The sequence below is a fragment of the Tiliqua scincoides genome, chromosome 7, assembly GCF_035046505.1.
Source record: "Tiliqua scincoides isolate rTilSci1 chromosome 7, rTilSci1.hap2, whole genome shotgun sequence".
Taxonomy (NCBI): Eukaryota; Metazoa; Chordata; class Lepidosauria; order Squamata; family Scincidae; genus Tiliqua; species Tiliqua scincoides.
The window spans coordinates 79615423-79639217 of record NC_089827.1 but is presented as its reverse complement, the minus strand read 5'-3'; the positions used below and the strand labels follow the sequence as shown (position 1 = coordinate 79639217).

At 43.5% G+C, this 23795-nt stretch overlaps 1 protein-coding gene across 1 annotated transcript in view; it reads right to left on the bottom strand.

Annotated features, from left to right (window-relative positions):
- The window catches only part of NUP107 (nucleoporin 107), a 43547-nt gene that overhangs the window by 556 nt on the left and 19196 nt on the right, over positions 1-23795 (bottom strand). Inside the window, 18 exon segments of the mRNA XM_066634524.1 lie at positions 480-647; positions 1505-1618; positions 2704-2826; positions 3360-3520; positions 3641-3743; positions 4204-4310; positions 5406-5556; positions 5983-6021; positions 6681-6799; positions 10356-10422; positions 11464-11512; positions 11612-11757; positions 12896-12955; positions 13292-13368; positions 14323-14413; positions 14823-14936; positions 20293-20371; positions 22215-22303. Coding sequence (XP_066490621.1) covers positions 480-647; positions 1505-1618; positions 2704-2826; positions 3360-3520; positions 3641-3743; positions 4204-4310; positions 5406-5556; positions 5983-6021; positions 6681-6799; positions 10356-10422; positions 11464-11512; positions 11612-11757; positions 12896-12955; positions 13292-13368; positions 14323-14413; positions 14823-14936; positions 20293-20371; positions 22215-22303 — 1857 coding nt within the window.

The window sequence follows — 23795 nt, the reverse complement described above, 5'->3', positions numbered from 1 at the left end:
TTCCCATTGAACACTAGGACTTACTTCTGAGTAGACCTGGTTAGGATTGTGTCCTTAGCTCTTTTAGGTTGCAATCATTTCCTGGAAGTAAACCCCACTGAACACAATGGAACTTCTGACAATGCCTAGGATTGTGCTGTTAGATGATATACTGACCAGAGCAGTTGTTGCCCATACACACCATCCCACCCAACCAATGCCCTATTATTCCTTCTCTCTATTCCAGGCTGCAAAAATAAGATCTGAAAAAGCAAGCAAATGCAGCATAACTCCCCCCTCCCCTAATGTTACATGATATACATGTACCGCTTGATACAGTGGCAACTGTCTGGTGTGCTTTGAAATTTTTGGTAATGTATGCAGACAGTGAAAAAAAGTGTTCATTGTGGTCTGGCTTCTCACAGCTGAACAGAGCAGGTTTTTAACACTTAAAAACTCAAGCCAAGAAGTATCTTAAGAGTTCCCTGGTACTAACTTACCAGGTAGAGTTTGTGCCTCTCTGATGCAATCAAATCAGCAAGTCTCAGGTCTTCCTGATACTGTCCGGTGCTGTGCAATACCGTGTGGAGGAGAACACACATCATTGGCAAGCAAAGTTTTCGCAGCATGATCATCTGATGAGTATGCTCTGGGTCATTTTCAGCATCCTGGATTAGAAAGTGTGCATTAGTTTTTAAACAAAAAATGTCCTTTATAATACATTCATTTGCAATTTGAGGTCATCCAGTATCTTAAAAGTCATAAAATGCATGCACAAGTACACTAAAGTGATAAGTAAAAAAAGGCAAATTCCCATTGGGAATGCACCCATTCCCACTTAAATCTGACCATTAGAAGCCAGCTGCAATTAAAAAATCTTGCAGTACACCAGTGTTTCTCAAACTGTGGGTCGGGAACCACTAGGAGGGTCGCGAGCCAATTTCAGGTGGGTCCCCATTCATTTCAATATTTTATTTTTAATATATTAGACTTCATGCTACCATCGTATGGGACTGCATTTGGGGAAATGTAACAGACCTGTACTTTTAACAAGCTACTATATATTTTATTTTAACAATGGTAGTAAATGGGACTTACTCCTGGGTCAGTGTGGGAAAGATGCAGCCTAGGATTGTTAAAATTTTTCCTGCTTGATTATGTCACTTCTGGTCATGACATCACTTCTGGTGGGTCCTGACAGATTCTGACAGATTAAAAGTGGGTCCGGGTGCTAAATGTGTGAGAACCACTGCAGTACACCAATGTGATCTTTCAGTAGTGTGGTCTAAGATATGCAATTCATGGTCTCACATCTATTTTTCTATCTCCCCCTCTTTACATATATATATGTCAGAAGAAATCACATCCCAAGTATTCCTAGGTTCCTACAGAAAGATTTAGAATCAACAGCCAATTCACAGATAAGTGAAAAACCTGATCAATTGCATAGTAGTGTGTTGGCCTGGTAAGCATCACTATTCTTCTATTACTGGTATTTAAAAAAAGAGATAATTATGCACTATACCTCTCTGACATCCACCATCCACCCGCCATCAACAAAGAGTAAGACATTGTATATTTTCTCTTTCACGTCTGCTGTAAGGGCATCCAAAAGACCTTTCCAAATACCATAATCCACCTGAAAATGAAATAAAAAAAATCAAAGTGAGATAGTCTAGAAATGGTACAGAGCACAGTGTCTCATTGTTTCTTTACCATCGTGTATTGCATCTGTCAATATGTAAACAAAGAGAATCAGTGCAAGTTACTTGATTGATCTGTGTAGTTCACATCAAGAAGAAGCGCTTATAACTGCACTTCCTTAAAACAAGGCACGAGAACCCATGCTCTGGCGCCATAAAGCAAGCTTCAGCTCAGAGGGCAGGAAAAACAATTGTGCAAAATAAACCGAGTAGGTGAGCTATAGTTTACCTGCACTAAGGGCCCAATCCTATCCAAATTTCCAGTGTTGAGGCAGCCTCAATGCAGTCCTGAGGGAAGCGAACAAATGTTCCCTTACCTCAAGGAGGCCTCCACAACTGTTCCCCCATAGCAGGATGCAGCACATGCCCCACTGGCACAGTTCATCAGTGGTGGAAATTTGGATAGGATATGGCCCTAAGATAGTTTGACATATGCTGTTAAATATTTGCAATTAGGTGGAATCCATTATTGCATAATTGAGGGCACAATCCTAACCAGGTCTACTCAGAAGTAAAGCCTATTTTGTTCAATGGGGCTTACTCCCAGGAGAGTGTGGTTAGGATTGCAGCCTAAACCACAGAATATTTGCTAATTATTGAAGTCCAATATTTGCTAATTATTGAAGTCCAAAGTATTTCAAACTGCTATAGACAGGTTAGTGTTGTCATGTTCAGACATTTAAATGATGGCTAATAATCACAAATGACCAATTTAATAGCTGGTTCTGACACCACAACATTTTGCATCAATGGGTTGTCTCCTTTGATTTTTGTGTGTATGTATCTTTGAAAACATTGCACCTGAGTAAGTCTTCCATGCTCCTTGCTTGTAAATGATCTCATGAACTGGATCTATCAGGAAATCAGCTTGCAGGCTCATCTACAGGCAAGCTGGACAGATAACCCACTTGGATGGAAAAAAGATAACTAAAAGGTACCAAAGCTTGGGACTGGAAAGTCGTTTTTCAATTTAGTTAATTGTAAAGAAGATATGGTTGAAATATTTCCTATGTCTACTTACCTCATACTTCTCTTTAAGCTCATGGGCCACTTTTTCAGTGAAACTTGCTTGGGAAAGCTGACCAGGTTTCTGTGGCATTGCATTCATGTGTTTAAACCATTCATTGAAGGCTTCATGGGCTTCCTAAATTGGGGTGGAAATATTTGAGTTAATTTCTCATCATTGTCTGGAGAAATATTTAGTTACATCTAAAGGATGTTTCTGCCAATTAAGCCTCAAGTCCCAATTTAATTTTTATTAAAGAACATTTTATAGATCATCTTATATACCTGGCAATAAATACGGACTTTGTTTCAATATGTCATAAAAATATAATCTATTAAATGAACTCCAAATTTCTCATTTTCAATATAATTAAGAAGGAAATTAATCAGGTTCACAAGGGAACCAATTACGTAGTGTCAGTCAAGCTCTCAACAACATGCAACCCACCACTAGAATTGACTTTCAGTAGGCTTAATTTGAGCTATGGGTTCTCAGTGCTAGGAGCCAGCCCTAAAAGCAATTGATAATTTTTAGAAGAATTCAAAAGTACAGAGTGCATTACTCAAACCCATAATAGTATTCCATCCATACATAACTGGATTAAAGACAGAATTTTCAGGTCAGAGGCTGCCATTTTCAGTCCTTAAATGACTTAAATTACTTAATCTCACCAGGTATGCTCTAATACACAAATGCTCTCTAATAGCGTTGTCATCTTCAGCTGGAAGCGGACTCTCCATCCCATGCACCTCCCACTGATTGTATATTTCTGCTATGGAGTCTTGTGGAATCTTTATAAACACATCTTTGGCGGCATCATGTTTTTTAGATGCTGTAAAATATATCAGTAATATCACTTTGTTGAATCAAATGATCAAAGAATTACTGCATTCAGATGCATCGTGCTTTCTCCATTTTTTCTTTAATTTTCAAAGTGAATAGACAACTGTACCCAAGAACTTTCTTATTATAGCGTTGCTCTGCTTAAGTGCTTCTGCTATCTGAGCAGGATCAAATACCAGCCAGTCAATCACATCAATCTTCAAGCGATCTTCCTGGGGGAAAAGTAATCTACAGTCAGTATATTTAATACACAAATGTACTCTAGTCAGTTTTTGATGAGATCCGAGAAGCTCTGAGACTCATCACAATCTAATGAACTTTGCGACTAGTTCTGCAATCCCAGCAGGGCACTGGAATTGTCTTTCACCAACAGTAAAGTCACATGACAAACTGCTCTTCAATCTTCAGAGATTTAAGAGTAGTTTATAAATATCACATGCCTAATTCAGATCAAATCAGAGTAGTATTGAAGTCCAAGCTGCAACTCAACAAGATGAAAGAACACAATGTAAATTTAAAATAAGAGCAGCTCTCTTCTGCAACTGCTGAAGCATTTTCCCCCTACAATCCCTGCAAAAAGACTGGAAACCAGAGACAAGAAATATTCTGGTTAATTGTTCCATTCCGTAAGATTTATATGACAGGTGAAAAACATTTAATACCAGCACTTACCTCTGTTGTGCCTGTATCTATTGCAAGGTCATGGTGAGTGAACTCACTAGCATCTCTTTTGCGAATATTTTCAACAACAGTTTTTGTTATGGTTGCAACTTCCAGACCTTTATTTGGAAGATAAAACAAACAGCTATGAGGAAACATGGGAGATTTATAGGAGTACCACTTGGGTTCAAGAAGAATTCTCTTGTACACAACAGTACACACCTACTGAGAAGGAGCACTAATAAGGCAGGTAGTGAAATCTGGTTGTTCAGCTGGCACAGTCCCCCCTGCACTGAGTCAGGTGTGTCACAAACGTGCCATAAGGCATGTTTGCGCCAACTCATGAGCTGGGCACACCAGCACAATGGCATTCGCTGGCCTACCAGCACTGGCTCAGATTCCTACGCAGGCAGGTGCAGGTGAGTGCAGTGCCTGGAGGCATAGGTGGTGGGGGAGGGTAATGGGAGGGAGCATTTCTGGATAGGAGGAGGGCGGAACAAGGGAGGATTGGGCCCAGGAGGGGAGGGGAGGAGATCTGTCTTGGCAGCATGTGCTGTATCCTAACCCCCATTCCCAGGCTTCAAAGCCGTACAGGGGCTGCTTGGATTTGTGCCAGCTAAATAGCTGGTACAGATCCAAGTAGCCCCATAGGGACAGCTGGGGCTCAATATGGGGTAAAGGGAAAATATCCCCTTACCTCAAGGTGACCCCCAGCAGCTTCCAACTCTGTGTTGGAAACAGCACAGGCCATGCAGCCTGGCTGTATCAGTGCAGGGTTAGGATTGCACCCTAAATCAGAGATGTCTATGTATACTCTGTGGTTAAATTGGTATTTTATGAGTTTTAAAGACAGCTAATGCAGACACAGCTTCAGAAAAATAAGAAAAAGCTTCTCATAGAGGAGTTGGCATACTCTTCCATTCTGAAGAGAAAATAAGTTTTAAAGAAATGCCACTATAAATCAGATTTAAGGCTAGAAATGTACAGCAAATAGAATACTATGAGTTGTACCCAAAAAGCAACTAACATCCCCTTGATTCCAATGGTACTTGAATGTGACAAACCTTCTTTGGACACAGCGAAGTGATGACAGACAAATAACCTGAAACTGCAGCTGCATAAGAATATTTTTTGGCTACCTGGAAGTGGCAATTCAGTGCTCCCTAAGAAGTGAGACTGGGACTCCTCAATACATCACAGCCAATATTTCTTACCAGCCTCCCTGGCTAGCTCCAGGCAGTGCTGGCGCTGCTCAATCTCAGTGACGTCTTCGAGGAATACAGCATACTGAGCAACAGCTACAGCTTGGGGCAAGTGGCTGACGTAAAATGCTATCAGATCTGTGTGCTTCTCATTTATTAACCGCTGAAACATACAAAAAAGAAAGCTTTAACATACAATTCTCTACGATTTCTGTACAGAGTCCTCACCTATCAAATGTTTATGCCTAATAAAGGTTTTGTTGACTGTTTAACATACAATATGCAGAGTTTGCTTAATTTAAGAAAATCAACATTTCATGTACATGTAAATTAGAATGTATCCATCTTCACCATCTTTAAATTCAGGCAATGCTGTTTTTCCTTTCAACAACATGTCAATGACATTATTTACTGTCTGTTCGCATTCATCTGCTTTTCAGACAGACTCTGGTCATTCTAGTTTTAAAATAGTTCACTCTTTTTGACGTGTTCACAGTCTCCTTTGGAGGAGAAGGAAAAAATGATTTAAACTATTCTGTTTAAACAGATTTGTTTAAAGCTGTTTCACAGGATATTTGATCAATCTTACCTGAACGTAGGTTTTCAAAACATCAACCGACACCTCCTCCTTAACAGGGAAAGCAGATATTGGGTTTAGTAAAAAACTTAGAATGGCATCTTAAACTTGTTGCATAGAAAAGACAACAACAAAACACAATCTGAAAATTGCTAATGATGATATTTGTCACAGAAGTAAGTTCATTTAGGAACTTAAAGGATTATAGTTGAGTATTTCTCATGTTTGTTACAAAAAGGACAAGATGCCAGCCGTTACTCAAGAGGTGACAGTATTGAGGTAATTAGCTTTGAACAAGGTAAACATGGAAATATGATCACTTTTGAAAGGAAAATAGTTGTATAGTCAGTTGGAGCAAAACCAGAACATTTGTTAAAGAAACATCCTGAAACAACATTTCAGGAACATCAAGAAAACTAAAGCTACAATCCTATGCACACTTTTCTTAGAGTAGGCTCCATTGAACACAACAGGGCTTACTTTTGAGTAGACCTGCATAGGATTGGGCTGTAAAGCTTCAATCCTATACATCAGTTGTTCCCAAACTTTACAAGAAGGTAAGGGGAACACTAAATCTAAGCGAGGCCATTATGAGGGGTGGTGATCTAGCGGTGATAGCGCTATCAGTGGTGAAGGCACTTATGGGCTTATGCTGCAACCACTGCTTTGCTCTCAGGACAGTTAAATTAGCATTCGTCATGTGAACTTACTTTCGTTTGTAGCCCCAAGGTGCGGAAAAATAAAATGAGATGAGTCATGAATCGAAGCAGATGCCCTGGGAGCACATTACTGTCCTTGGAGACCCATTTGTTAAATTCATCCATCAAACCTGAGAAAATAAAAGTCTAAATTAGCACTGAAAAATTAGTCTTTAAAGACAGTCCCTGAGTATGAACGAAATAATACATCTGCACTGCTATGCAATCTGTATTGCTTAAAAGGGCTGTACATATTTTAAATTCATCTTGCTATCCTGAACGTTTGCTTTCAAAGAAGAAAAATTTGACTAGAGACCTTAAAGATTTAAGCACTTGCAGAAGCACACTGAGCCATTTGTAGACATCACTAAAGCGCCATCCTGAATGCGGCAAGGTGGGACAAGTACATCCCGCTATGCATCAGCTGCAAGCCCATTCTTTGCTATGGTCCATCAAGCAGTTCATTTAAGATAATGAAATGATTACATCTCCCTATTTCCTCACCTGCAAAATGGAAGTGATAGATGAGAAAGAAAGAGCACACATATGCTAGCTAAGGGGTGGAATGTCTGTGGGCCAAGGATGAATCTCAGATAGAAAGTTGTAGCTAGCATGTGGGTAGCTGAAAAATGAATTTGGTGGGCTGGTGCAGAGTGCCATCAGTATGCAGATGACACCCAACTCTATTTGTCTATCTCATCGTGGATTGGCAGTGGATGTTCTGGACATAAGAACATAAGAACAGCCCCACTGGATCAGGGCATAGGCCCATCTAGTCCAGCTTCCTGTATCTCACAGCGGCCCACCAAATGCCCCAGGGAGCACACCAGATAACAAGAGACCTGCAAGGCTTCCTGGGAATTGTAAAGAACATAAGAGCAGCCCCACTGGAGCAGGCCATAGGCCCATCTAGTCCAGCTTCCTGTATCACACAGCGGCCCACCAAATGCCCCAGGGAGCACACCAGATAACAAGAGACCTGCAAGGCCTCCTGGGAATTGTAGTTTAAGAACATAAGAACAGCCCCTCTGGATCAGGCCATAGGCCCATCTAGTCCAGCTTCCTGTATCTCACAGCAGCCCACCAAATGCCCCAGGGAGCACGCCAGATAACAAGAGACCTGCAAGGCCTCCTGGGAATTGTAGTTTAAGAACATAAGAACAGCCCCTCTGGATCAGGCCATAGGCCCATCTAGTCCAGCTTCCTGTATCTCACAGCGGCCCACCAAATGCCCCAGGGAGCACGCCAGATAACAAGAGACCTGCAAGGCCTCCTGGGAATTGTAGTTTAAGAACATAACAGCCCCTCTGGATCAGGCCATAGGCCCATCAAGTCCAGCTTCCTTTATCTCACAGCGGCCCACCAAATGCCCCAGGGAGTACACCAGATAACAAGAGACCTCATCCTGGTGCCCTCCCTTGCATCTGGCATTCTGACTTAACCCATTTCTAAAATCAGGAGGTTGCGCATACACATCATGACTTGTACCCCATAATGGATTTTTCCTCCAGAAACTTGTCCAATCCCCTTTTAAAGGTGTCTAGGCTAGACGCCAGCACCACATCCTGTGGCAAGAAGTTCCACAGACCGACCACATGCTGAGTAAAGAAATATTTTCTTTTGTCTGTCCTAACCCACCCAACACTCAATTTTAGTGGATGTCCCCTGGTTCTGGTATTATGTGAGAGTGTAAAGAGCATCTCCCTATCCACTCTGTCCATCCCCTGCATAATTTTGTATGTCTCAATCATGTCCCCCCTCAAGCGTCTCTTTTCTAGGCTGAAGAGGCCCAAACGCCGTAGCCTTTCCAGTAATCATCTTAGTCGCTCTCTTTTGCACCTTTTCCATTTCCACTATGTCTTTTTTGAGATGCGGCGACCAGAACTGGACACAATACTCCAGGTGTGGCCTTACCATAGATTTGTACAACGGCATTATAATACTAGCTGTTTTGTTCTCAATACCCTTCCTAATGATTCCAAGCATAGAATTGGCCTTCTTCACTGCCGCCGCACATTGGGTCGACACTTTCATCGACCTGTCCACCACCACCCCAAGATCTCTCTCCTGATCTGTCACAGACAGCTCAGAACCCATCAGCCTATATCTAAAGTTTTGATTTTTTGCCCCAATGTGCATGACTTTACACTTACTGACATTGAAGCGCATCTGCCATTTTGCTGCCCATTCTGCCAGTCTGGAGAGATCCTTCTGGAGCTCCTCACAATCACTTCTGGTCTTCACCACTCAGAAAAGTTTGGTGTTGTCTGCAAACTTAGCCACTTCACTGCTCAACCCTGTCTCCAGGTCATTTATGAAGAGGTTGAAAAGCACCGGTCCCAGGACAGATCCTTGGGGCACACCGCTTTTCACCTCTCTCCATTGTGAAAATTGCCCATTGACACCCACTCTCTGCTTCCTGGCCTCCAACCAGTTCTCAATCCATGAGAGGACCTGTCCTCTAATTCCCTGACTGTGGAGTTTTTTCAGTAGCCTTTGGTGAGGGACCGTGTCAAACGCCTTCTGAAAGTCCAGATATATAACGTCCACGGGTTCTCCCACATCCACATGCCTGTTGACCTTTTCAAAGAATTCTATAAGGTTTGTGAGGCAAGACTTACCCTTACAGAAGCCATGCTGACTCTCCCTCAGCAAGGCCTGTTCGTCTATGTGGACCACTGCCTGGGGCTGGAGAAGGGCTGGACGAGGGCTAACAAACTGAAATTAAACCTGGAGAAGACAGATTTTCCTAGGCAGTGCCACTAGATCAACCTTTTCTTGACAGGAATGTGCTCCCCTTAAGAACCAGGTGTGCAGCTTGCAGTTCTCCTGAACCCGGCTTTGTTTCCTGATGTACAGCTGGCAGTTGTGGTCCAGGCTGCTCTTCCTCAGCTCTGGTTGCAGTGCCAGCTGCACCCATTTCTGTTTCAGGTAAACCTAGCTGTGGCTATCTAGTTGCCTGACATATAGATTACTGCAATGTGCACTATATGGGGCTGCCCATGAAGACCTCCTGGAAAAACTTCAGCTGAGGTGCTGTCAGGCAGCCATTCAGGTGACCATGCATGAGCTTTAACTGCACATCTGGTGCAATTCAAGGTGCCTGTTATTATCTTCAAGGTCCTACAGGGCTTAGGACCAAAACTATCTTAAAGACTGCACTGCCCTCCCTCCACAAGTCTGCATATCTTGTAAGATACTTTAAACAGCCTTCCTGCAGTTCACTGTAACCCGCAAGAGGGTTCTCTCAGACGTAGCTCAAACCCTCTGTAGGTTCTCTCTCCCCCCCCCCCCATCTATCAATTTTCCATGGTCAGCAGAGGACTTGCCTTTTTCAGCAACCTTTAGCTGTTTTAAGTGTTGCTGTACATGGCTCAGTCTCACTCTGACTTGTTTTGAATTTTAACTGCTGCATTAAAAAAAATCGTATTGCAGTATTTTCAACCTTATACATTGTCTGTTGCCCTGGGTCTTGGGAGAGGGCAGAATAAAATTGTTTTTAAAAAATACATACACTACACACATGAAAAATTACAGGTCACTACTGCTCAAACACAGAACTTAGTTTACTGCATCTCAAGGAGCTAAACAAGGGATGCTCTATAATTGTTGTAAGCTGCCCTGGTGCCCCAGGGTATAAATGTTTTAAATAAACAGAAACACTCATCTTATAAACTCACCATCCACTTCTGAATGACATGATAATAAACTTCTGAATGACATGATAATGTTCCTGATTTTCTTCTAAAACTCTCTGGAAGGAGGAAAAAACATTCCCTGTCTGTGAAATTATATTTATATAATCATACAGAATTATAATCAAAGCATACATTTTTGTTCTGTCAACAAGAGATCCTTCCCACAACCTCTGTGACCCAGACTCAGTGCTCAAAGGGAAATAATGGACACACACTAGCGAACAGTTGAACATTTATTAATTAGCCTTTCCGGGTAAGGGAAAGAGCAATCTTGGTTAAGTAAGGAGTCAAGGGCAGAAGCGTCAGCAGGTAAGTATACAAGGAAAGTAAGAACTCCCTCCCCACACTACCATCTAAATGACCAGCATCACCTTTTCCCCTCAAAGAGCTTTCTCTCTTAGGCAGATTGGTAAGGCAGGTGACAGCAGAGTGTCACCAAGGTCCCAAAGCAGCAAAAGAGCTCAGGTCAAAAGGACCCCTGAGTTGAAAAGACCCTTATCTGAGGGCGCAGGCTATTTTTATACAGCTCCTCAGAAGTTTCCAGAAATCTGAGGAAAGGACTTTGCTGCTGAAAAGTTTTCCCTCTGATCCTCTGCCTGGTTTAATCTTGTGAGGATTAAACTAGAACTTCGAGGTGAAAATATTTAGACAACATTTTGCCATAAAAACACAGCTCCAATAAAGGTTCCTTCTCAAAAGGAAGATAATGTTCAGAAGTAGTTTACTTGCAGGAAGGGAATGTTGCAGGTATAAGAGAATGTTGCATGAAGATCAACGAAACTAGCTAGTACAAATCAAGAGTATTAGAAATATACCCAGAGAAAAGTCATTGCCTGCAAAATTAAATACAAATACTGTACTATAGGCAAAATAATAAAAGTATTAATTTGAGAACGTGGAGGAGACAACACAAAACCTATTATACAAACTCTCCTCTGATAAATGTTGAGTACTGAATTTATAAGAAAAAAAGGATTAAAACTGCAAACATGCTATGAATATACAAATCCTTTTTCTATGTGGAAGCATGCTAGATTTAAGTTGAAAGTTAAAGAATAAAAAGTTCCTTCTTTCTTTTGAGTTGGCCTTAAAATTACCTTTTTGTCTGTTGCCTGAAGTTCTTCAAAAACCTTTTCTAAATTCCAGCTTCATAATAAAAAGAAAAAACATGAAAAGAAACAGCAGTTAGTAGGACTGACTCCAGATATTACTTCATGGTTGCTGATCAAATAAACAGTGACTTACTTGGTTTCTAAATACTCTCTAGGGAGTTCTTCTGTCACTTCTGTGGTCATCACTGATGAACGAATTTCCTGTTCAACAAGAGTGTCCACCATGACCCTGAAGTAGGCCCAGACTGTATCTTCCCAGGTGTCACAAACTGGAAGAAGCTTTAGGTGGAGCAAAGAAACAAGAATGAAAAGCCAACATTAATATTGTACTAAAAAGACAGGAGTGACACAGCCTTACAGTAGCTACAAAATATGAAATATAAAGCACTTGGTCCACAAGAATTCTTATATACATTCATATATAGTTGATTCCTGACTAAGCCACTTGGATTATCATGACACCACGGAAACACCATGTAGAAAGCCATTTAAGAGTAAAGTTCTTCATGTAAGTTCACAATGACAACAAAACCCCTCTTTCTTGTACAGCTTGCATTAATCTGGTAAAAAATACCTGTACAATGCAGTGAACTACTTCATATGAACAACCTGCTAGGTGGAGCTACCTTCATGCAACTGACAAAGCAATCCTAATGGAGCACTGCGCTGGCCTAGAGTGTTGAAAGCATGCCATAAAGCATGTTTGTGACTACCCAGGAGCCAGCAGTGCTGGAGGTAAGGGGAAAATATCCCCTTATCCCAAGAAGGCCTTCAGCCTGCTCCTTACCTGCACCGGATACAGTGTAGGCCATGTGGCCCGGCTACACCAGTGCAAATTAGGACTGGCCTGTGAATTTCTTTCAAGATATTTACCATGCCATTATGCAAGTGTATGAACTGAGACTCAAAAACATTCCCATTCCAAATAGGATGGAACATTAAAAAAAAAATCCATGTCTCCTTGCTAAGAATTCTGCAGGGTTTTAACCGTTTTTAAGCATGGATGAAACCTAGCCTAAATCTGTGAGGCTTCACAGGAAATTGAGTATAGTCGAAAGAGCTAATTACAAGTGAGCACAAGCTTAGCTTCAATTAACATCTGAATGTCCTCATCCCCTTCTGAAAGAGGAGGGTGGGAAGGTTAGAAAAAATTCAAACTTCTATTCAAACCAGATAAACTCCTTAAACAAGAAGACAGCATCACCCCCATCCCTGTTGGTAAAGACTTGGAGGAGCCAAAATTAAAGTCAACCTTTATGTTTAAGGTTCCCTTAAGCTCAGAACAGCACACCAATCAAATCATTCAGTGCCAGCTGCACCGCACAACTGCCCTAGAGAAATGACAGGCAGTGTGTTGGTCATTCTTTGCCTACCAGCAACTCTCCTGACAAGCTATTACTGTATCAACATCTCATACCTGCTTGAGGTTCCCACTGAGTGCTGCATAAATTGCTCTCTCGCGCTTGTCAAACTGCTCCTAAAACAGCCAATACAGAAATATTTACACGAGTGGTCTCAATATAGCCAAATCTACAGCTGTGATTAGTTAACTATCTAATTCAGCATAACAATATCAGTATGCCAAGGCTGCAAACCTACACACACATTCCTGGAAGTAAGCCCCACTGAACGCAAGGGAATTTACTTCTGAGCAGGCATGTAAACTGGGCCTAGAACTGGGCTGTAAATAAGGCAATGCTCTCTGGAACTGATATGTGTCAGACCAAGGACTGTGTGCGTTTTGATTCTTCAAGACAGCTAAGGGTGACAGATATTCCTTTAGCAGAATCCACTGCAACTAAATGATTCTCACCTTTTCTGCCAGTCGCCAGCAACTTATTTTCCAAATGCATCTGTACGGATTTCCTTCCACTGGCTCCAGCTCTGCCCCTACTTGTAAAGAACAAAACAATTAATGTATTAATATGATGTCTTAGAATTCATTAGGGTGACTCAGAGCCCAATCCTGTGGACCACAGGGGCTCACCGCTGGGCTGCCTGCGACTGCTGGGCTGCAGAACGGGAAATGGGGCGGGGATGGATCCTAGGCGCTTGTGAAGGCTGCATGCCTTACACGAGTGCCTTTACTTTAGCGGTGCCCTTTGGGGGCCGCTAAAGAGAGTAGCCACATTGCAGGGCTGCCTCCCTTACCTGGGGAAAGGGGACGAATGTCCCCTACTCCCGAGGTGCTTCCTGCAGTAGCGCAGGGGGCGCTGGATTCGGCGGCAACCCTTGTGGTGCCGCCGAGCAGGGGCTCCCCGGGCAGCTCAGGATTGGGCTGCCCCTTAGGATTGGGCAGTCACACTGTCCATCAAAATTTCCTCTGAAGGTTCCACCACAGGAGTCTTTTAGGGACAGCTGGTAAATGCCAATTTTAAAACTAAAATTTTCCTGGACTACAGCTATGCTTGAAGCTGTAGAAAAGAAAGCTGGTAGAAAAGAAAGCTAATGAACTAGGTGAAAGGGTTCCTATTCAATAGGTTCACACCGGGTCTTGGGCCTTTCGATCTGTTCTTGTATATATTGTTTTCCTATTTCCAATGTCCATTAAGAGGTTGACATGCTTGCGGAACACTGGGAAAGTGGAACTAGACTGTATGAAAGAAAGCTGTATGTTAGTCAAGTACCTCGTTAAAAAGATTTGGAGCTTATAGAAGATCCTCAGTAGGCGGATGTGAAATGGGTAATTTTCTGAGTCAGGTGAAGTCACTTGAAAATATTCCCCATCACTATTATTTATTTTTAAAGTGTATAAGTTGGTTTTTTGGCCATAGTCCTCAAAGTATTGAATAATTACATTAAAAACAATCCCATTTCTATGCCTATGCCATTTCATTTCGGTACCTCAGTTTTCATTAGGGTCATGGTACAGTTTCCACCCTTCAAGAGTTGCAGCTCTCCAAGCCTGTCCACATCTTTTGCAGAGTCTCTGGGCCTGTAAAATGGGCAAGGAGAGAAGAGCATTCAGATTCCATCCATTTATAAATAACCTCCCAGATGCAACTGGAAGTCATGGAAAGCCACAAACCAAAAGTGGCTTTCAGCCGTGTCCTGGAGGCCTTCTGAGGCATGGGGAGGTATCTGTGGATGGTGGAATCCATGGATACAGAGGGCCCACTGTATTCCAAAATTGTTTCTATTCTGAGTGGGAGATGTAGCACATTGAAGTAACTGTGCACACACACACTATATTTGTCATTAATTCAGTTACATTTGAATAGTAAATTTGGCTTCCACCACATCATTTACTTAAAGTTATTTTTGAAATTAAAAAGTTCAGCAGATGCAGCACACTCATACAGGTAAGCTCAAGGGGAGAGACCTTGAAGGTTTCCATGGCTTACCTCATCTGTCATTCCAGCTCTAATAAGAGTGAAGAGGAACTTGAGTAATCGTGCATCATCTTCCCGGTCCAAATCATCCAGTGGCATTTTCTGCCTTATTGGGGCATCTAGATCCTAAACACAAAAGCAGCACCGATTCCTCTGAACTATGAAAGATAGCAAACCTTCAGGTTTTTCTTTATTTCCAACACAGCTACAAGATCTCCTCACAGAGGACCCTACAATCCTATCCAACTTTTCAGTGCTGATGCAGCTCTGCCAACAGGGTGTGTGCTGCATCCTGCAGTGGGGGAGGGGCAGTCACTGAGGACCCCTTAAAGTAAAGACAGATTTATTTCCTTACCTCGGGACTGCACTGCGGCTGCAGCAGCACTGAAACGTTGGGTAGGATTAGGCCCAACATAAGAACATAAGAACAGCCCCACTGGATCAGGCCATAGGCCCACCTAGTCCAGCTTCCTGTATCTCAGAGTGGCCCACCAAATGCCCCAGGGAGCACACCAGATAACAAGAGACCTGCAAGGCCTCCTGGGAATTGTAGTTAAGAACATAAGAACAGCCCCACTGGATCAGGCCATAGGCCCATCTAGTCCAGGTTCCTGTATCTCACAGCGGCCCACCAAATGCCCAGGGAGCACACCAGATAACAAGAGACCTGCAAGGCCTCCTGGGAATTGTAGTTAAGAACATAAGAACAGCCCCACTGGACCAGGCCACAGGCCCACCTAGTCCAGCTTCCTGTATCTCACAGCGGCCCACCAAATGCCCCAGGGAGCACACCAGATAACAAGAGACCTGCAAGGCCTCCTGGGAATTGTAGTTAAGAACATAAGAACAGCCCCACTGGATCAGGCCATAGGCCCATCTAGTCCAGGTTCCTGTATCTCACAGCGGCCCACCAAATGCCCAGGGAGCACACCAGATAACAAGAGACCTGCAAGGCCTCCTGGGAATTGTAGTTAAGAACATAAGAACAGCCCCACTGGACCAGGCCACAGGCCCACCTAGTCCAGCTTCCTGTATCTCACAGCGGCCCACCAAATGCCCCAGGGAGCACACCAGATAACAAGAGACCTGCAAGGCCTCCTGGGAATTGTAGTTAAGAACATAAGAACAGCCCCACTGGATCAGGCCATAGGCCCATCTAGTCCAGGTTCCTGTATCTCACAGCGGCCCACCAAATGCCCAGGGAGCACACCAGATAACAAGAGACCTGCAAGGCCTCCTGGGAATTGTAGTTAAGAACATAAGAACAGCCCCACTGGACCAGGCCACAGGCCCACCTAGTCCAGCTTCCTGTATCTCACAGCGGCCCACCAAATGCCCCAGGGAGCACACCAGATAACAAGAGACCTGCAAGGCCTCCTGGGAATTGTAGTTAAGAACATAAGAACAGCCCCACTGGATCAGGCCATAGGCCCATCTAGTCCAGGTTCCTGTATCTCACAGCGGCCCACCAAATGCCCAGGGAGCACACCAGATAACAAGAGACCTGCAAGGCCTCCTGGGAATTGTAGTTTAAGAACATAAGAACAGCCCCACTGGATCAGGCCATAGGCCCATCTAGTCCAGGTTCCTGTAACTCACAGCGGCCCACCAAATGCCCAGGGAGCACACCAGATAACAAGAGACCTGCAAGGCCTCCTGGGAATTGTAGTTAAGAACATAAGAACAGCCCCACTGGATCAGGCCATAGGCCCATCTAGTCCAGCTTCCTGTATCTCACAGCGGCCCACCAAATGTCCCAGGGAGCACACCAGATAACAAGAGACCTCATCCTGGTGCCCTCCCTTGCATATGGCATTCTGACATAACCCATTTCTAAAATCAGGACGTTGCGCATACACTTCATGGCTTGTACCCCATAATGGATTTTTCCTCCAGAAACTCGTCCAATCCCCTTTTAAAGGCGCCTAGGCTAGACGCCAGCACCACATCCTGAGGCAAGGAGTTCCACAGACCAACCACACGCTGAGTAAAGAAATATTTTCTTTTGTCTGTTCTAACTCTCCCAACACTCAATTAATTTTAGTGGATGTCCCCTGGTTCTGGTATTATGTGAGAGTGTAAAGAGCATCTCCCTATCCACTCTGTCCATCCCCTGCATAATTTTGTATGTCTCAATCATGTCCCCCCTCAGGCGTCTCTTTTCTAGGCTGAAGAGGCCCAAACGCCGTAGCCTTTCCTCATAAGGAAGGTGCCCCAGCCCCGTAATCATCTTAGTCGCTCTCTTTTGCACCTTTTCCATTTCCACTATGTCTTTTTTGAGGTGCGGCGACCAGAACTGGACACAATACTCCAGGTGTGGCCTTACCATCGATTTGTACAACGGCATTATAATACTAGCCGTTTTGTTCTCAATACCCTTCCTAATGATCCCAAGCATAGAATTGGCCTTCTTCACTGCCGCCGCACATTGGGTCGACACTTTCATCGACCTGTCCACCACCACCCCAAGATCTCTCTCCTGATCTGTCACAGACAGCTCAGAACCCATCAGCCTATATCTAAAGTTTTGATTTTTTGCCCCAATGTGCATGACTTTACACTTACTGACATTGAAGCGCATCTGCCATTTTGCTGCCCATTCTGCCAGTCTGGAGAGATCCTTCTGGAGCTCCTCACAATCACTTCTGGTCTTTACCACTCGGAAAAGTTTGGTGTTGTCTGCAAACTTAGCCACTTCACTGCTCAACCCTGTCTCCAGGTCATTTATGAAGAGGTTGAAAAGCACCGGTCCCAGGACAGATCCTTGGGGCACACCGCTTTTCACCTCTCTCCATTGTGAAAATTGCCCATTGACACCCACTCTCTGCTTCCTGGCCTCCAACCAGTTCTCAATCCACGAGAGGACCTGTCCTCTAATTCCCTGACTGTGGAATTTTTTCAGTAGCCTTTGGTGAGGGACCGTGTCAAACGCCTTCTGAAAGTCCAGATATAGAATGTCCATGGGTTCTCCCGCATCCACATGCCTGTTGACCTTTTCAAAGAATTCTATAAGGTTCGTGAGGCAAGACTTACCCTTACAGAAGCCATGCTGACTCTCCCTCAGCAAGGCCTGTTTGTCTATGTGTTTTGAGATCCTATCTTTGATGAGGCATTCCACCATCTTACCCGGTATGGATGTTAGGCTGACCGGCCTATAGTTTCCCGGGTCCCCCCTCTTTCCCTTTTTAAAAATAGGCGTGACATTTGCTATCCTCCAATCTTCTGGCACTGTGGCCGTTTTGAGGGACAAGTTGCATACCTTAGTCAAGAGATCTGCAACTTCATTCTTCAATTCCTTAATAACCCTTGGGTGTATGCCATCAGGGTCCGGTGGCTTATTGATCTTTAATTTATCAATGAGGTCTGAAACATCTTCTCTTTTAACCTCTATCTGACTTAACTCCTCGGTCAGGAGGGGCCGTTCGGGCAGCGGTATCTGCCCGAGGTCTTCTGCCGTGAAGACAGATGCAAAGAACTCATTTAATTTCTCTGCCATCTCTAAGTCTCCTTTTATCTCCCCTTTCCCTCCCTCACCATCCAGAGGGCCAACCGCTTTTCTGGTGGGTTTCCTGCTTCTAACATATTTGAAGAAGCTTTTATTATTCCCCTTAATGTTGCTGGCCATGCGTTCCTCATAGTCTCTCTTGGCCTCCCATATCACCTTCTTACATTTCTTTTGCCACAGTTTATGTTCCTTTTTATTGTCCTCATTAGGGCAAGACTTCCATTTACGGAAGGAAGCTTCCTTGCCCTTCACAGCCTCTCTAACGTGGCTGGTTAGCCATGCGGGCACCCTCCTGGATTTAGTGGAACCCTTCTTTCTTTGCGGTATATACCTCCGCTGGGCCTCTATTACTGTTGTTTTAAGCAGCCTCCATGCACTCTGGAGAGACTGGACTCTTTTTACCCTCCCTTTCAACCTCCTTCTAACCAGCCTCCTCATTTGAGGGAAGTCCGCCCGTCGGAAGTCAAGGGTTTTTGTTAGAGATTTGCCTGGTATTCTTCCCCCAACGTGCACGTCAAAACGGATCGCAGCATGATCACTGTTCCCCAATGGCTCAGTAACGTAATGGCTCAGTAATGGCCCAAGATCTTTTTAATTCTTGTCACTGGGTCTATTAAATTATCCAACCCGAGTCTGTAATCTCTGTCTAAAACCCAAGTATTACATTTTAACACAATACCTTCATTCAAACTCATTGTCCTGAACACTTCCTCTTTCTCTTGAAAGATGGTCCATGCCACCTCTCACATTACACGACCCTTATACCTATATTCAATGCTGGATCAAAATTTAATTCTTACTGGGTTTTTTCTCGGAACAGAAATTGCTGGAACTTAAATCTGTCATTTGCTTTCTAAGGGGACATGACTTTTTGTTTACTAACTATTCTAAGCAGCACAGTGTTAAAGTATTTCCTATGAATTTTCAAAAATCTCCCAGGCACCAGTAGTTAAAGACCAGACTGAATCAGATTGGACTTGCAACACCAACGTAACTTTTACAAGCTGCAATAATGGTTAGTTTTAATATACACCAGTGGTTTTCAAAATGCTGCAGCTCCTTAAAAGCTCACCACGTTACAGCATCCTTACACCACCTTAGGTACTTATCTAACCCGATACTTATATCCCACCTTTCAATCTCCTAAAATGCCCACAAACTGGCTAACGTTTGGTTTACAACACAATACACACTTTGTCCCTCTTCTCCCTGCAGAAGAAAATGGTGGTGTAGTACTCAGTTACCACGGTAACCCAAAATATACATGAATAAATTATTAGTCATACTGTACAATCCTTTGGGATCCCAAGTTTTCAGTATGAAAAAGAAACAAGGGGCAGCACTGCAAGACAAATCAAAAACAGCAATTCTGATGGATAAGGAGACCACTGAACAATAAGGAAAGGAATTTTCATAAGTGAAGTGAAAGAATACACTCCTAAAAGAGCTGTGCCCTTCTGAAGAATCACTTCATAGGCATTATCAACTCTTTAGGATGACCATTAAAGCCTCTAACTTTCGATGCCATCCTATGTATGTATATACTTGGATATAAGCCCAACTGAGTTCAATGGTATGTACTCCTGTGTATGTATAGGATTTCAGCCTCTCCAGGTTTCCCTAGCTAGTGCTCCTCAATCCACTTTTTCCAACTGATTTTATTAGTTCCACTGACCACAGAACTTAACCTTTGAATCAGGCCTTTTACCTAAAAAAAGGAATCAATCCCCAGAGAAATCAAGCCACTAATCACACCAAAATCCCACCTTCTACAGCCTAGAGAAACTACACATTTTGAATCCTTCTAATTTTCTTCTCAGACTCAACATGATCAAGCTGTGTGTTTTTCAAAAATGTCATATTGTTTTAAACAAACATTTTAATTCTACTCTCACCCCCTCTTCCTTGAAGAATAAATAAACTCTGCTCTATTACTCTTACTTCAGACATTTAATGTAACTTTAAAATTACACTTACTAATTCAGTCACTAGTGGTCGTGAGCTCCCAGCAAATGCATTCAACTGCCGCTGCTTCAAGATGTGAAGAGTATTCTCCCTGAAAAAACAATGCAAGCACATCCTTCGTTTCTAACTAGCATGGGCTAATTGATTAAGGTTCTATATACCCTGATCAAATTTGTATTGGCAACCTTCAGTCTCGAAAGACTATGGTATCGCATTCTGAAAGGTGGTTCTGGCACAGCGTCTAGTGTGGCTGAAAAGGCCAATCTGGGAGTGACAATCCCTTCCACACTGGGAGCAAGTGCAGTCTGTCTCTGGTCTGTCTCCCTGGCTATGGGCCTTCCTTCTTTGCCTCTTTGCCTCAGACTGTTGGCAAAGTGTCTCTTCAAACTGGGAAAGGCCATGCTGCACAACCTGCCTCCGAGCGGGCTGCTCAGAGGCCAGGGTTTCCCACTTGTTGAGGTCCATCCCTAAGGCCTTCAGATCCCTCTTGCAGATGTCCTTGTATCGCAGCTGTGGTCTACCTGTAGGGCGCTTTCCTTGCACGAGTTCTCCATAGAGGAGATCCTTTGGGATCCGGCCATCATCCATTCTCACAACATGACCGAGCCAACGCAGGCGTCTCTGTTTCAGCAGTGAATACATGCTAGGGATTCCAGCACGTTCCAGGACTGTGTAGTTTGGAACTTTGTCCTGCTAGGTGATGCCGAGGATGCGTCGGAGGCAGCGCATGTGGAAAGTGCTCAGTTTCCTCTCCTGTTGTGAGGAGTCCTCTCCATGACTCGCTGCATGACTCGCTGCAGTACAGAAGTGTACTCAGGACGCAAGCTCTGTCGACCTGGATCTTGGTATGTTCCGTCAGCTTCTTGTTGGACCAGACTCTCTTTGTGAGTCTGGAAAACATGGTAGCTGCTTTACCGATGCGCTTGTTTAGCTCGGTATCGAGAGAAAGAGTGTCAGAGATCATTGAGCCAAGGTACACAAAGTCATGGACAACCTCCAGTTCATGTGAAGAGATTGTAATGCAGGGAGGTGAGTCCACATCATGAACCATGACCTGTGTTTTCTTCAGGCTGATTGTCAGTCCAAAATCTTGGCAGGCCTTGCTAAAACAATCCATGAGCTGCTGGAGATCTTTGGCAGAGTGGGTAGTGACAGCTGCATCGTCGGCAAAGAGGAAGTCACTGCAACACGGGAAGCAGCAGTTTACCGGTTATAAGTCTTTGCTCGATTGGCGTAGAGCGTGACGCCAGGGGCTGCTTCCGACAGTGGGAGAGATCATTGCATCTCATTGGGCAGCTACCGCCCGCCTTAAGCTGGGCAGTCCCCAGCCAGTAAGGTGTTGCCTCGCCACGTTCCGTTAACCTCATGGGGTGCGTGGGGTTTAGGGTGAAAACCGACAAGTGGATCAACAACTCTGCACCAGGCAACAGAAAACAGAAAACTACGGCCCTAAAGCTGGGCACCTGGAATGTTAGGACAATAACACCTGGCTTCTCTGATGACCCTGATCAAATTACAACAGTTAAAACACAACATATTTCTGCAAGTCGCACATAATATGTCAGAGAGCCGTATGTGGCTTGCAAGCTGTTTGGTCACCCCTGCTATAGTGTATTGTTCAAAGATATGGCATAATTTTAACACTTTCATAAAATTCTAACTAATTCAAGTCTATTGATGAGTTTAAATTGGTTTATATATTAAAATAAACTACTATAAATTAAAATTTCAAATACATTGCTTATTTAAAAATGTTGTGCTTTATTTATCATGCAGTTTAGAAGTTATCACCCTACTAATATAGTATAAATAATGCAGTTCCTCCCCCCCCCCCACTTCTAATATGTAAAATTGAACCAATTGTTCAAATTGATTAAGAACATTATATAAAATACAAGTGGGCATATGAACTGAGCAGCTGGACAAAAACTCACCAATATACAGACTTTGCATAAAATTCAATATTATCAGAGAAGTCTCCAATTTCATCCTTGGCAATGCTCTCCAGCCAGTCTACCACCAACTGAAATTATGATTATGATTATTAATTAAATGTAATGAAAACAAAAAGCAAGATGTAATGCACTTTCCCTCTATTTCCCACCCCCTTCTCCTAGTATGGGGCAGTCACTTGGGAGTAAAGGCCAAGTATCTCCAACTACATGTGCAAAGGACTGCAGTACAAGTCAGATTTCGCCCTAAATTTCTCAAGCCCTGCTCACCAGCAACGAAGTTTCTTCCTACTCACAAACAGCAAGGTGTTTCAAAAACCTAATATCTATGTATTCTAGCTGGTTGTCCACGCCTTTATAAGTGCTGTTAGATCAGGCCAAGAGAGGCCAAGCTCATCAGGCTTGTAGAGTCCAGTATCCCATGAACGACCAGGTGTCTCTGGGAAGCCCATAAGCAAAAAAGAAAGCCACACTTCTCTCCTGCCACCACTTCCCTCCAACTGGTATTCAGAGGAATTCTGTTGTGGCAGTGAATTCCACAGAGCAATTATACACTATGTGAAGTACCTACTTTAGTCTGTCTTAAATCTCCTGCCAGTCAGTTTCAATGGATGACCCCGGGTTCTGCTATTGTACGAGAGAGAGAAACCTCTCTCTATACATGTGCATAGTTTTATAAGCCTAGTTATGTTCCCTCTTAATTACCTTTTTTCTAAGCTATAAAGCCCCAATCATCATAAACCTTCCTCACAAGGAAGACAGTCCAGCCTTCTGATAGTTTCAGTGATCTCTTTTGCACCTTTTCTAGTTCTCTGATATCCTCCTTGGTGCAGTGACCAGAACTGTATGCCATATTTCAAATGTGGATGCACCATAGATTTGTACAGAGGTTTTATTTTAACCATCTTATCCTTGATCCCTTTCCTAATGACCCCCTAGCAAGGACTTTGGCTTCTTCACAACTGCTGTACACTGGATTAGCATTTTTATTGAGCTATCCATCACAACTCTAAGATCGCTTCCCTGGTTTGTCATCAAAAGCTCACCAGTTTATGCATGAAGTTGGGATGTTTTTTGCCTCAGTGTGCCCCACTTTACATATACTGAAACTGAACCTCATTTGCCATTTGGTTGCCTATTCACCCAGTTTGGAGCGATGTAATACTGGGGGTGTACTATTGTCCTCCAGACCAGAAATTGGAAGGGGACCTTGAAATGAGGAAACAGATCAGGGAGGTGACAAGGAGGGACAGGGTTGTAATCATGGGGGACTTCAATTATCCTCATATAGACTGGGTCAATTTGTATTCTGGTCACAAAAAGGAGACCGGATTCCTTGACGTGCTAAATGACTGTGCCTTAGAGCAGATAGCCATGGAGCCCACCAGAGGACAGGTGACTCTGGATTTAATATTGTGCGGTACGCAGGACCTGGTTAGAGACGTCAATGTTACGGAGCCATTGGGGAACAGTGATCATGCTGCGATCAGTTTCGACGTGCATGTCGGGGGAAGAATACCAGGCAAATCTCTAACAAAAACCCTTGACTTCTGACGGGCGGAC